This window comes from Puma concolor, chromosome B1, assembly GCF_028749965.1.
Source record: "Puma concolor isolate L17-30 chromosome B1, mPumCon1.1.hap2, whole genome shotgun sequence".
In the NCBI taxonomy this organism is placed as follows: Eukaryota; Metazoa; Chordata; class Mammalia; order Carnivora; family Felidae; genus Puma; species Puma concolor.
The window spans coordinates 148,655,461-148,670,802 of NC_141670.1; the positions used below are offsets into that span (position 1 = coordinate 148,655,461).

Sequence of the window (15,342 nt, forward strand, 5' to 3'; positions counted from 1 at the left end):
AAATCTATTTCATTGGGCAAAAATCAATGTGTGGACAGGACCGTACTCTCTCCAGAGGCTCTAGGGGAGGATCTGTTCTCACATCTTCCCGTTTCTGGTGGCCGCCTGCATTCCTTGACTTGTGGCTGCAGCATTTCAATCTCTGCTTCAATGGCCACATCATCTCCTTCTCTTCTGTGTGCAAATTTCCCTCTGCCCCTGTCTTATAAGGGTACATGTACTGTGCTAGCATTTAGGGCCCACCTGGATAATCCAAGATAATCTCTCCATCTCAGAATCCTTAACCAAATCACATCTGCAAAGACCATTTGCCAAATAAGGTAACATTTACGAATTTCAAGGAATAGAATCAGACATCTTTGAGACCGTTCTTCAGCCACTGCTGATATAGTAGGAAACAGCAGCTCAGCAGAATATCTGTGCCCCTGCTAATGGGATTTGATTTACTTGCTGGCGTCTCACTCCTTGTGAAAGTTGTCCAGAAATAAAGTCATGTGAATTTATACAGAAGATTTGGCCTTGTTCCTTGGGGAAAGATGCCCAGAGGTTTTAAATCTCACATTGTGTAGTCAAGATCGAATGCTCAGAAACTGGCCAGGGGCCAAGCTACGCTACTCATAAGGGGAAAGATCACCAAACCCAAAACAAAGGCATGTTAAGAACTCAAACTGAAGAGCCTTGACTAGTTTGGAAATAAGATATTGTAGACAGGACCAAAAGCTGGCAAGGAAGATTTACATAGTTTTCAGTTCTTTTAAAGTCCTTTAAGCTGTAGTCCAAATATGTATGAACTATATTTGCTATGAGAATTACAATAATAATAATAATAATAATAATAATAATATCTGCCATTATTTGTGTTTAACCTTTGTTAGGTACCATGCTAAACACATTATGTTTGGAAAAATTCAGTGTTACAGACTTTTGACTAAAAAAACAAGAGCAATAATGAATTAATTCATTTTTGCTTTATGAAAAATATATCCTGTACATCAACTCTGAACATCCAACTTCTCTAAATATATTTGTGTTATATTTAAACTTAACCAAATTTGAGTTTTAAGAGACATTTTAATTGTATATAGGATAAAAAAGCAAGTCAAAATGTTGAAAGGGAAAAGAATACTGGTTGAACACCTGCTATGTGCTGGGTACTATAAGCGAGGTACCTCTATAGTATCAAGGTTCAGTGGTTCCCACTTAATTATTTCTTGGTCAGATGTTCTTATCCTCCTCATGATCCTTTCTGGGCCGTGATATTCCTCATCTAAAACGTAAAGATAAAATAAATGACCTATCTCTCAGAATCATTGTGAATGAAAAGTTTGAAACATATTTAAGTGTTCTGAATACTATATATGCTTTAGATATGTTATGTTATTTAATTCCAAAGTTAAGGCATATATTTTTCTGTTATTATTGTAAAGGGGTGCATATGACCCTTAAAAAGCCTAAAATTACAGCTAACAAAGGATGAAAGGTAGAATAGTACCCACTATGCAAGTTGGGTCCTCAGATCATTCTTACTGGTTATGTTTGATGCTCATTGTAAATGTATCATTTAAAAACTTGTCTGAGTAAATGTTATTTTTTCATTTTATACTTAAAAATGCAAGCCTAAATTATCCTGTATAGGGCACCTTATTGATATAATTGCACTGGGTTCATTTTTAAATGCATTTTTACCTGGTGGGCGGGGGAAGAAGTGAAGGCCTTTAACTGGTGGCCCTTGTATAACAACTTCAGCTTTAGCATATGCGTGATTTTCATAATTGCCCTTTGTCATTTTCCCAAGTGGTGCTATAAGGGTCATTGCATGTGGAAGAATGCCAATCAACAAAAACAAGATGGCAATTGGGGATCATGGACCAAATTTGGTTCCTGTTCCCGGACGTGCGGAACTGGTGTCCGTTTCAGAACACGCCAGTGTAACAATCCCACGTGAGTATAACTGCTGTAATTTTGAGTTGTTTTTGGCTAGACCAGAAAATGCTTCCATATTGTGTTGTTAATATTTTCTTTCATGAAATACATGTGAAGTACACAACATGAAAACCAAGGGTTTAAGTGTCTGTTTTGGGCAAATCTCCATTCATCAATCTTGTGAAGAGTAGTCAATAGTGAAGATGAAAGGCTGGAGTGAAGATTAGAGGTTTTTGAAACAGTTGCTCTTTAGAAATCTTTAGGAGCGAGGCAGAGAGAGCCTGGGCACTGAGGCTGTCCGCAGGAAGCATGTCAGCGTGGGTAGTAGTTCCAGACAGGGGCTCCCACACTCTGGGGTTAGGAGAGCAACACATCTGAACAGGGCAACAGAAAGACCTTGAAGGAACATCAAGGAACTGTTGGGGAAACAGCTATCCATTCGCTCCCTCAAACTAACTATATTGGATCCTTCCTTCCTGCATGCTCAGCAGATCCTTAGGACATTCTTTCTGGTCTAGGGTTTACCATTTTATAAAGAAGATCAAATGTGGCATACCTGTCTTCACAGAAGGGATGGCAGAAGTATTAGTGGAAGTCACCAAAACAATAAAAATTGTAAGAACAGCTAAGGTTCACCGCGAGCCATGCTTCTTTCTAAGTATATTAAATATGTGGACTTATTCAGTCCTCTCCATTTTCCCCTAAGAAAGATGGGATTATTTTTTGCATTTGCCATATGAGAAAACGAAGGCCTACAGCTGTGATCAGATTTCTTTGGGTTATATCTATGTGTTTTATGCATGGCAGAAAATCTATTTCCCTCAGACCATAGATACATATGTTTTTATATTTCTTTATATACTTTCACCATACACATACATCCAAAACAGACTGTTTGAAAAGCTGATTTAAGTCAAGTTTTTGGTCCCCATCTTCCCTCCCTGTACCTGACACACACATGTACTGGGAGAGGATGGCGTTTTCAGAAAGGGACTGAAATCAGGAAGTAGGAGTTCATTCACTTTGTGCCTACAGCTCCAAAACTCTGGCCTCCTGCCTTCAGGCACTGAGTCTGCGAGCTTCCACTGCTGGAGCAGAGCCAAAGGGCATTTTCCAGTGCTGTCTTTTTTCTGTAGGCCCATCAATGGCGGTCAGGACTGTCCTGGTGTTAACTTCGAGTACCAGCTTTGTAATACAGAAGAGTGCCAGAAGCACTTCGAGGACTTCAGAGGACAGCAATGCCAACAGCGGAACTCCCACTTTGAATACCACAACACCAAGCACCACTGGCTGCCCTACGAACATCCTGACTGTGAGTGGAGTGGACCTTCTCTCTCTTTCCCACTGTGTGGATGGGAACTTCAGAGGTTAAGCCTTGTCCACACCAATCCCTTGGACTCCTGGCATCTGGTTGGTAACTTAGAGAACTTGGTGTTTATAGGGGTAAGTCCTGCTGGGTTTTGAAGAGGAAGGCTTTCTTTAGAGAGGTGAGAATTGTGAGCTAGTTCCTGGCCAAGAGCATTCCCACCATGGCTACTGAAGAGACCAGTGGAAAGCAACCCCTAGGAGACATGTTGAGTTTCCTCCTTTGACTGAAGTGCCTCTACGAGGAAATGCTCTGGACTAGTGTGATCTTTCCTTGCTGAATAACTAGAAAAAGAATACAGTTCTTTTACAAGTGAGTGAGCACCAAGAAATAGATCATTACTTAAGAACAAAAGCCAATTTATAACCTTTTACTTTTGTACTGTATACTAGTTATGAGAAAATGAACTTAGAAACTCCCTTTCATGGTATCTGGGTGGCTCAGTCAGTTAAATGTCTGGCTCTTGATGTCGACTCAGGTCATGATCTCACCGTGGTGGGATCGAGCCCCTCATTGGGCTCTGCACTGATAGGGTGAAGCCTGCTTGGGACTCTCTCTCTCCCTCTCTCTCTCTGCCCCTCCCCACTTCTGTTCTCTCTCTCTTTCTCTCTCAAAATAAATATATAAACTTAAAAAATTTTTTAAAAATTTCCTTTTAATTGTTTACTTCTTACCATGAATTTTTGGTTAAATAATGTTCAAATGGGAACGAACATCTTGCTATACTTCATATTTGGATGGATAAAAGAAAAATAGTTACATGATAACCATGTGATATAATACACTGCCAAGTTCAGTTTATAAGCTGTTTTATGGGAAAGATGCATCCACATAGGAATTCAGAGTTGCAATGCATTAAGAAGATGCATTCTTTTTTATTTCGATGAAATGAGTCACATAAATTATATTAAAATTAATGAGATCCTATAGGAGATGTTGACTATACCAGGGCATTGGGTCAGACAGAAGAGAAGCCCTTTTAGTTCTCAAAGTGTCACTAAAAGTAAACTGCCTCCCTCTGAATTAAAGTTTGTTGAAGAGCTGTGGTAAAATCCAGGGTTGTTGGTACAACCCGGTTTGCCTGGGACACTCCCACTTGTTGCTATGTAACTATTATTTCAACCACTGTTCACTCTCAAAAGTTTCACAGTTTAGGGGCACCTGGGTGCTTCAGTCAGTTGAGCATCAGACTCTTGATTTCAGCTCAGGTCACGATCTCACAGTTTGTGAGATCAATCCCTGCATTCGGCTCTGAGCTGACAGTGCAGAGCCTGCCTGGGATTCCCTCTCTCCCTCTCTCTTTGCACCTCCCCCTCTCATGCACGTGCACACTCTCTCCCTCTCTCAAAGTGAATAAAATAAACGAGTTTCACAGTTTAGATTCGTTGTATGCCAAATATGCATCCTTTTCTGCTACTCTTTATTTATGTATACAATATTTTGTTTTCAGGAAACCATGTTGGAACTTCATATTTTAAAAATAAAGTAACTGTAGTGTTCAAATATGTCGTTTTATATAAAGAGCTGATTTAATCTTCCATCTTACGTAGCCAAGAAAAGATGCCACCTTTACTGTCAATCCAGAGAGACTGGAGATGTCGTGTACATGAAGCAGCTGGTTCACGATGGAACACACTGTTCTTACAAAGACCCATACAGCATATGTGTTCGAGGAGAGTGTGTGGTGAGTTACAGTTGCTTCCCCGGAAGCTTCATATGTTTTCGTGAAATTCTACTTTTATGGTCCTTCATCTGCATGCTTTCAAAAGGTTTTAACACTTTCTTATCTGTAAAATCACATTAAAATGAGACTCTAGGACTAGTTGAGGAGGCCTAAACTAAATGTGGGAGAAATTTCACTTTTCAAACCAAAATTTGGCCATTGGCAGCATCAAGATTTAAATGTATTTTTCCTAATTTCTAGCCAGATGCCTTTTCTAAGTTATTCTGATGTATCTAGGTTGGGAATACAGCAATTTGGGAATGAACGATGCCTTTGCTTTGAGTATTTCACTGGTAGGCATCTACTTTTATGATACAGAGCCTTTTTCAAAAATACAATGCTAAGTGTATTTTATCTTTTATTTAAAAAATAATGGAAATTCTTTCTCTCCCTTTCTAATTGATTCTAAGTTTAAACACTGAATTCCACATCAGAACAAAAGTGGTGAAGATGTAAAAATGGTTTTTGCCCTATTTGGACTCTTAAAAAAAATGCACTTGACTTTTTTTGTTCATGTTCACAAGTTGAATTGATATGAAATCATCCTTCTTAACATGTTACTCCTGTCTGTCTCTTTTTCACTTCAGTTATGCTGATATATTTATGAATCTCAAGTATGCAGATGCTTTACATTTGAAATAAAATTTCCCCCAAAAGTAGAATCTGAGTTTTATCCATCTCTCACTTCCCACATTATCTGGTACATCAAACGTGTGGTCATCATTTTCTCTGCCCATTTTCCTTCCAAATTTATGAGCGCAGTGACATATCATATAACATAATCCTGCACTGAAGGATCCTGCTCCGGTTCAGAACCTTCAGTGGCTCCCTGTTCAATTCATGTGAAAAAGTAAACTCTGCCTGATATTCGAGGCCTTTCATAGCCTGTGCTTTGCAAATCATTCGCTCTTCTTCCCCTATCCTATAGCACTAACCTTCCATTGGTTTTTTTTTGTTGTTGTTTTTTGTTTTTGTTTTTTGTTTTTGTTTTTCTGTTTTTATTTCTTGAGAGAGAGAGAGAGACAGAGCATGAGCAAGGGAGGGGCAGAGCGAGAGGGATACAGAATCCGAAGCAGGCTCCAGGCTCTGAGCTGTCAGCACAGAGCCCGACGCAGGGCTCGAACTCACAAGTCATGAGGTCATGAGCTGAGCCGAAGTCGGACACTCAACCAGCTGAGCCATCCAGGCACCCCTCATTGGTTTAAATATGGCTTAAGTATTGCTCTTTGAACCCACTTTCCATGAGCAACTTCCATGACTCTATTTTAATCCCTCTGCATTCTTGAAATGCCTTCCAGAGGGTCCTATAAAAATCTCCAGCACTTCATAAAGTTTTGTTTCACATCCCTAAACAGCTTGTAAAGCTTATGCTAATGCACAGCTCATTGTTTTGCTATTCATCTTTCCAAATAAGAAAGCAACAAGGGGAATAAACGCCATCTTTACTTTTGGTCTGTTCAGTATCAGCTACCATATCTGTGCTTTGTAAATGTTTGATGGTCATGACTATGTATAATGGGGTAAATATTTCATTAGACTGGGGGAATTGATCCTAGAGTAGAATTTACCTAGAGTACAAGTCATTTGACTTCATAGTAGTTCTTGGAAAGATTGAGGCATTAGAAATGAGAGCTGGAGTGAAGGCTTGGTGCAGACTGCCTCACTGTGGAGTCCCAGTGAAACAAATGCTTCATCATTGTCTAGGATTCTCACCTTTAGCTGGCACATTAAAACTACCCATGCTTAACATCTTCTCTTTCCAGAAAGTGGGCTGTGATAAAGAAATCGGTTCTAACAAGGTTGAGGATAAGTGTGGTGTCTGTGGAGGAGATAATTCTCATTGTCGAACCGTAAAGGGGACCTTTACCAGAACCCCCAGGAAACTTGGTAAGATGAGGTCTCTCATGAATTTACTATCCTTCTCGAGGATTTGTACTTTTTGAGATTTCTTTAAGGAATGTAGCATTTCCCTATAAATATAACAAAACATTCACCGCTGGTTTAGTTTTATTCAGATTAAGTTTCAAGGAACTAAAAAAAAAAGAAAAGAAAAACAAACACTTGGGATTAAATTCATACTCCGTAGCATCCATGATGAAAAATGGGCTACTAAGTTTAGATAACGAAGAAATAAAATCAATATCAAATATAGTAGGTAGCTAAAATATGTGTTTTGTTTTGTTTTAGGTTTTTTATAAGACCTAATTGTTAGAATTGATTTTTTTTTTTTGAGAGAGAGAGCATAAGTGGGGGAGAGGGGCAGAGGTAGACAGAGAGGGAGAGAGAGAAAATCTTAAGCAGGCTCCACTCTCAGCTTGGAGCCCAATGTGGGGCCCAATACAAGGCTCTACCCCATGAACCTGCGATCATGACTTGAGCTGAAATCATGAGTCGGACACTCAACTGACTGAGCCACCCAGGCACCCCTAGAATTGATGCTTATTTTGAAATTTTTTTCACATAAATTGTTGATCGGAAGTTAAAAAAACACACACAATTCTAAATACAACTTTAAAAATATTCATTAGTTTTGCTGCTTTTATTTTAAAGGTGAAAAAATTTATCCCATTTATAAATCTAGGAATCTAGATTTCACATAATTCTAAATGTTTTATATTACAAGGGTGCCTGGGTGGCTCAGTCAGTTAAGCATCTGACTTTGGCTTAGGTCATGATCTTGCAGTTTTTGAGTTTCGGGCTCTGTGCTGACAGCTCAAAACCTGGAGCCTGCTTCAGATTCTGTGTCTCCCTCTCTCTCTCTCTCTGCCCCTCCCAATCTCTCTCTCAAAAATAAATAAACTTTAATGTTTATTACAGAGTCAGTGATCTGGGCTTAGGCATATAGTAAAATTTCAGTAGATGCAAAAAAAAAGCACAAATAATATGCAAAATTATGAGTGGTTTTATAATTATTCATTGGAATTTTCATAAAAGATCTGGATACAAACATTTATTACTGACCAACTTTTTAGTTGCTAATAAATATTATTCAGTTATTCAGTAAGCATTTATGGGAAAATGTTTCTGAGAATTCAGCATTTAAAGATAAATTTGATGTAGTGCTTCCTTGAGAAGCTTCTCTTACATCATCCCTCTATAGTTGGTAGAGTCTCTAACAATGATAAAAACAAAATAAAACAAAGCAAAAATAAAGATAAGAAATTTGGTTTACTCTGAGCACACTGTCATGGCAGTCATTTTCCCTTTTAGAAGAAAGTATTAGAAAGGTAGTCTTCATCCAAATGGAATAATTCTCTTAGTTCTTTGTAGTCTCATTATACCTCAACTATGCAGCATAAGGCAAGTGCACACATATCAGTTATGATCTTTGATATATTTTGGGCGGGCAGAGTTAGGTGAACTGTATTCTAAAGTGACATCAGTAACATCATTACTGATGTTTTTGATATTCCTGTGTGGTATGTCAATTTAATGGTTAAATGGTTAAAAAATAAATATTGCCATATCTGGCTGATTACATTATTTTAACAAGGGAAACAATTAAAACTATAGCATTTATTGTGGTTTTGGTGGAATAATATGTAATTTTCTTCATCTTATTGTGAAGTAATTTTGCTTTCTCTATTGCAGTTACATTATTCTTTTTGGTGTAAAATCACTCATATTCTTTTATTTCCAGAGTAAACTAATGTAAAGAAAAAATTTTTGCCATTAATCATCCATTCTGTATTATGTGTAGTAGGAGGCAGTGATATGTTTTTTTAGATACCTCAAAAATTACGCTAAACCTACCGCCTTCTGAACCAAGGTCAGAAGAGGTGAAGAAAAGATTTCATCAGTCATACTGATTCAAACTGTTCAAAGATAAACTAACATCCATTTCTTTGCACTAATGTTGTCATAGTCACTCAGTAGACTAATTAACGTTTTCCAACAGGGAAACATTTAAGCAAGAGGTGCCATACAGAATTCAAGTTGCTGGAAAATGAAATCTGCAAGTATTCAACTTCAAATCACCTTTATCATTTCTTATTCACATGTAGTCTTACTTTCATTGACTACTAACTGTTTATTGGCATTAGCTAACTATTATAAATGCATTTGACTTCAACACATAAAATTACTATATAGCTTCTAGTACGGTCAGTGAAACAGCAAGACGTTGAGTCAACGTGAAACCTTTACTAATTAAAAACATTCTATTTAAGGGAAGACAAGAGGCGCCTTCACTTTACCCAAAGGAGCTCGTAATATTTCTCTTGCTGAAACAAGGGAAGCTAAAAATGTGCTGGGTAAGTTGTAGCAAACTGCAGAAAGATGGGCATCCATAAATGGCATCAAGCTGTTTTGCTGTCCTTAGCATCTTAAGCACGTTACTTCTGGCCATTGCATACTCAGACAAACCCAGCACAGTTCACAGACTGGAATGTACCCAGGCTCAGGTACTGAAAACCATAACCCCAAAATGACTATGCCATTGAGTTAAGACAGTAACCAATATTGTGAAAAAGTTGGGGAAAGCTATCCATAGGTAGATATTTATTGCCCATATAGAAATGACAAGCGTATTTCTTCCTGATGATATGTGATTGTATAAATACACAATTTATACCTGAATTTCTGTCACTCATCCTGCAGTATATAAATTGGATGTTTCATAATATAAGGTGTTAGTTGCATAATCTCCATATATTCATTTGTTTGATGCAAATGAGATGCAACATCTTGATTTCTATTTGTCCTATTGTTGATTTATAGTTAAGATCTTAATTCTAAGTCATCTTAAGATAATTTTTAGGACATGTGATAATACTAAGATTTGTTTTATATGACATTGACAATAATAGGATTGATGTATGATTTTATAACTCAAGGCAATCCATTCAGCCTATTGATTTCATGATTTCTGGAGTAGAAAATTGAGTTTAAGGTCCATGTAAAGGCAATGTATGACATAACTTACAGACATTTTCCAACCAAATGGTTTGGTCACATCTAAAAAATGTATTTTAAAACTGTCCCATGATAAAACTTAAGGCTTTAAAATTAATGACTGATTACAAGAAAAATGAAAGCTACTCATTGATTAGGTGAGTAGGTTTTTATAATTATTTTAGAGAGAGAGAGTATATGAGTTGGGGAAAGGGGCAGAGGGAGAGAGAGAGAATTCTAAGCATGTTTGTGCTGTCAGTGCAGAGTCTGACGTGGGATTCAATCCCAAGATCCTGGGATCATGACCTGAGCTGAAACCAAGATGGATGCTCAACCGACTGAGCCACCCAGATACCCCTTTCTTCTGTAATTTCTTTAGAATAAAGTAGGCTTTAAATATGAAGATACTTCATATTAGAAGTTTAGCTATCTATACTTGCCCTTAGGCTTTTAAAATAATACATAGACTAGGGGCGCCTGGGTGGCTCAGTTGGTTAAGCGTCCGACTTCAGCTCAGGTCACGATCTCGCGGTCCATGAGTTCGAGCCCCGCGTCGGGCTCTGGGCTGATGGCTCAGAGCCTGGAGCCTGCTTCCGATTCTGTGTCTCCCTCTCTCTCTGCCCCTCCCCCGTTCATGCTCTGTCTCTCTCTGTCTCAAAAATAAATAAACGTTAAAAAATTTTTTTAATTAAAAAAATTAAAAAAATAAAATAATACATAGATAAAATATCTCAAGAAGTTTACCCACCAAGTTCACCAAAAATTGGCCCCTCTTCAACAGGGTGATTTAGAAAATTAAAACTAAAATTGTGTAATATATAAACTTGATAAATCGCTGTGTTGTACACCTGAAACTAATGTAACATTGTATGTCAACTATACTCAGATATAAACAAACAAACAAACAAACTTAACTGCAATAACAACAAACTCTAAAATCACATAGAAGTATACAGGAAATTGTAGTATTTACCGGAGTTGTTGTTGACACAATTCATAGTCCAATACCAGATAAATCACTAATAGATTGGGAGCAAGATTAATTTCTCCCCACCATTACAAAAAAAAAAAAAAAGTTTTTCTCTAATCTCGTGCCCGTTGTCACAAAAACTACCAATGCTTTGAAGTTAATTTCTGAAACTGCTTCTGTCAGTTTATGGATGCCCTCTTCTGCGTGCAGGAGCAGTGAGAATTTCATGCTCGGCTAACCATGGTTGTTGCTTTTGTTTTCTTCTTTGCTTTCTCCGATATTTACTACACATGCAAAGGGTACCTTAAGATGTTTGATATACCCCCTGGTGCTAGACATGTGTTAATCCAAGAAGACGAGGCTTCTCCTCATATTCTTGGTAAGTGTTCCTGTCTGCTGGCTTTGCTTTAGCATGACCTTAGAGAAATGTCAAAGAAGTCATATATATATAGAGATATATATGTGTGCAGATGCGTGTGTATATATACGTATATGTGTATGTATACATAGATATGCAAGAGTTAGAATTACATACAAATGCATTACTATATGGTTTTTGTTGGTCATTTCTCCCCACTATTCTTTCTTTAAAACAAGAAATATGCAAAAACAGAGCTCTAATTTTTGGTGAGACCTGCGTTGGTCCATTGTTTATGTGGGGAAAAAAAGTTATTTAACAAGGTTTTTATGCACTTTTTCTCTGTATAAGGGGAGGAGAAAAATAAGTATGTTAATAAAATGCATTAAATTAAGGAAGAATATCAGAAAAATTTGCCATATATAGGTTGACAAATTTGTTCTGATATTTTGGTTGATGCCATACTATATGCCTCTCCTTACTTTTATTGCATTTTAAGTTCTTTTACCGAAAAGCAACCACATGTGAATTTTACTAGTCTAGTGCAAATTTTCCTAATACCAGTTATATGTCCGGTTTCTGACTGGCACATGGAGATCCATTTGCATGGCTGTTTATAATTTCCACAAGAAGATTCTTTTCCTCCTTTATGAGAGGATCGTGTAAAAATGGCATTATCTTCAAAGGTCTATGTACCAATGTAAACCTAACTTCCACTTGTTCCCTGATCTATTAAAGCACTAGGAAGCTCTCTGAACTCAGGTTGCATCTGTCAATCCCATGAAAATTTGCCTCTCAAATTGCTTTTTCTTTTTTCAAATGGGTGGCTTAAAAAAAAATGATTTGTTTTATGGTGTGCCATAGAATTTTTTTAGTATTTAAATTATATTTGGGGCGCCTGGGTGGCTCGGTCGGTTAGGCGTCCGACTTCGGCTCAGCTCATGATCTCACGGTCCGTGAGTTCGAGCCCCGCGTCGGGCTCTGTGCTGACAGCTCAGAGCCTGGAGCCTGTTTCAGATTCTGTGTCTCCCTCTCTCTCTGCCCCTCCCCTGTTCATACTCTGTCTCTCTCTGTCTCAAAAATAAATAAACGTTAAATTATATTCACTGCTAGATTCCTTAATAGTCTAGCAGTCAACCATAGTTCTTTCTCCAATAATTCAAATTGTTTATTTTTTCTCCTAGAATTCAGATTGTTCTCCTTGGAAACATCAGACTTGTTTTAGAAAGCTCAAGCGGAATAAATGTATTTAACTAAGATTGCTCATGTTTTCTACACATTTTCAATAGATGGTAGTAACATGAGCTTTTATTTTATGTGCTGATAAATACCTCCAAACTTTAGAATCCCATTTGCTATTTTTTATCCATTAGAGAAAGCATTTTTAAATAATATATAGTATGCCTGTAATGCATTAAGAATTCTATCATCAATAAACAGCTTTTTCTAGCCATACAAGTAGAGATGTGGCCTTGGCATTTCACAAACATAAGAACTAATTGTTTATTTACCTAAAAATTAGTTCAACTATGTTGGATATTTATAAATATTTTTACAAACTTGAAAGAGATGCACAGTAAAGAAGGTGTTCTATTATATGCTGTCCTAACATAAATGATTTATGTTCATTATTATAGAAATATCCATAATTCTCAAAATATTCCCAGCTTTCTAAGGAAATATATAGGAAGAGTGAGTTAGAAACCATTAACCTTTTTGACAGTGTTTTCAACTAGGAATATTTGCCCATTTCTATCTCCCATTTAACCGTTTTGCCATTGTTTTTGATTAGCGAGGGAGTGCTTTTTGAGGATTTTGAATGCCTAATGACTGGAATGGGAATCATACCGGAACTAACACTCATTTTGATTGCTTTGGTGCTTAAAAGGGGATAGATTTGCTATGGATCACCAAAACTACAATATGATAAAATAAAATGTATGCTGGTTACTCATTTTTCTTCCTTTAGCTATTAAGAACCAGGCTACAGGCCACTACATTCTGAATGGCAAAGGGGAGGAAGCCAAGTCACGGACCTTCATTGATCTTGGTGTGGAATGGGATTATAACATTGAAGATGACATTGAAACTCTTCACACAGATGGACCTTTACACGATCCTGTTATTGTTTTGGTATGTGGTATTACAGACTCATGATGTAGTGGGTTTAATTTATGTCCATTTTAGTTTTATAATTACTTGGTCTGAAAACACTTTTACCCTAAACATTGTATATTTAGTTGCTTGTTTTTATATTATTCCATTTATCTGCCTGTCCCTACTCTGTGCAACTTGGTCATATATTTTATTATATGTACATTTTAACCCAATAATGTAGTATGATTGCTGATTTTTAGTAATCAGTTATGTGGCAAAGACAAAAGAGAAGAGAGATTTTTATATTTACCCACATATTTACCATTTCTTTTTTTTTTAATTTTTTATTTATTTTTCTTTTTAAGACAGAGAGAGAGAGAGAAGGAAAGAATGAGCGGGGGAGGGGCAGAGAGAGAGAAGGGATATTTTTACCCTGTTAGAGGGAGTTCAAGGAATTGGAGGGGTCACTAAGAAAGTAGGCGTGACCACAGGGTGGAAGCAGCATGCACAAGCCTTATTGACCATTGAGCAGGTTTGAGTGCAGGGCCACCATCCAGCAGAGATGCACAAAGGAACTCCTGGAAGAGAAGGGATTGGAGAGGGGGTGTTTCTGGTTAGGCGATGTCACTCAGCAGCATAATGGGGAGTCTCTGTACTGAGTCCTCCACAGAGCAGCAGCAGCTTGGGGTCCTTGTAGCCATAGTCTTATTTATAGTTAGCAAATGTTGAGTGCGGTTTCATAGGGGTATGCTAAGTAACAGGGCCTAAAATGGATACAAATGTGCTTGTTTGGGCTATATTTAAAAGAACTGTGTGTGTTAAAATTTGAGTTTGGTGCTAGCAGGCTTCTGAGCTAAAAGGTCTGAGCCTGTTCCGAAGAAACAAAAGTAGGGGCCAACACGCAGGAGCCATCTTTGGCTCATTTACGTGACACTTGTCTTCTACAATCCATCATCTATGATGAGAAGTCAGCCTCATTCATATTGCTGCTCTGTATGTGAAGTATCCATTTTCTCTGGCTACCTTTTAAAGATTTTCTCCGTATCTTTTGTTTTGTTTCATTTTGTTGGTTTAGCTGTTTGACTGTGATATGCTTAGTTTGTGATGTTCTTTGTCTGTATCTGGCTTGGGTTTCACCAGGCATCTTGGTGATCTAAGTTTGATGGTTTTTTGGGGGTTTGTTTGTTTGTTTGTTTGTTTGTTTGTTTTTACCAAATTTGGGTTGATTCCACAAGTGTGTTTTTCCCCCATCTCTCACTCCTCTTCTCCTAGGCCTCATTTACACGATTGTTCCATAAGTTCCTGGACCTTGTTCATCCTTCTGTACTCATTTTTTTTTCTCTGTTCTTCAGATTTGATAATTGCTATTGAGCTGTGTTCAAGTTCACTGTGTCTTATGTGGTCTTCAATCTGTTGTTGAGCGCATCAGTAAATTTTTCATGTCAGTTGGTGTTCTTTTCTAGAATTTCCACTTGGTCCTTTTTTTTTTTCCCCCAAAAAAAATCATTTCCATTCCTATGCTGAGATTTCCATATAGTTCACCCATTATGTCTAATGTTTTCTTTGAGTCCCATGTCTTCATGTTGTCTGCTTCTATGGGCTGCTTTTTTCTCTTGAGTATGTGTCACATTTTCCTACTTATGAGAAATTTTTAAGTGCACACAGGACATTATAGATGGTAAGTTGTAGGGTGTTTGGTTTATGTTGCCTCCTTTTTTTTTAAAGTTTAGTTATTTATTTAGAGAGAGACAGAGAGAGAGAGGGAGAAAGGGAGAGAGAGCACAAGTGGGGTAGGGGAAGATAGAGATGGAGAGAGAATTCCAAGCAAGCTCCATGCTGTCAGCCCAGAGTCCAATGCAGGGCTCTAACTCACTATCTGTGAGATCACGACCTGAGCGGAGATCAAGAGTTGGATGCCTAACTGACTGAGCCACCCAGGAGGCCCTATGTTACCTTCTTTACAAGCTGTTGGGTTTTGTTCAGGCTGTCATTTTCTCCTGATTTTTGGAGCC

At 37.7% G+C, this 15,342-nt stretch overlaps 1 protein-coding gene across 2 annotated transcripts in view; it reads left to right on the forward strand.

Moving 5' to 3' along the window:
* Window positions 1–15,342, forward strand: part of ADAMTS3 (ADAM metallopeptidase with thrombospondin type 1 motif 3) — a 266,497-nt gene that overhangs the window by 230,268 nt on the left and 20,887 nt on the right. For both annotated transcript variants that reach the window (XM_086704875.1, XM_086704876.1), the window contains exons 12-17: window positions 1,796–1,941; window positions 3,060–3,235; window positions 4,840–4,973; window positions 6,776–6,899; window positions 11,174–11,254; window positions 13,203–13,366. In XM_086704875.1, coding sequence (XP_086561001.1) covers window positions 1,796–1,941; window positions 3,060–3,235; window positions 4,840–4,973; window positions 6,776–6,899; window positions 11,174–11,254; window positions 13,203–13,366 — 825 coding nt within the window. The remainder of the gene's footprint in view (window positions 1–1,795; window positions 1,942–3,059; window positions 3,236–4,839; window positions 4,974–6,775; window positions 6,900–11,173; window positions 11,255–13,202; window positions 13,367–15,342) is intronic.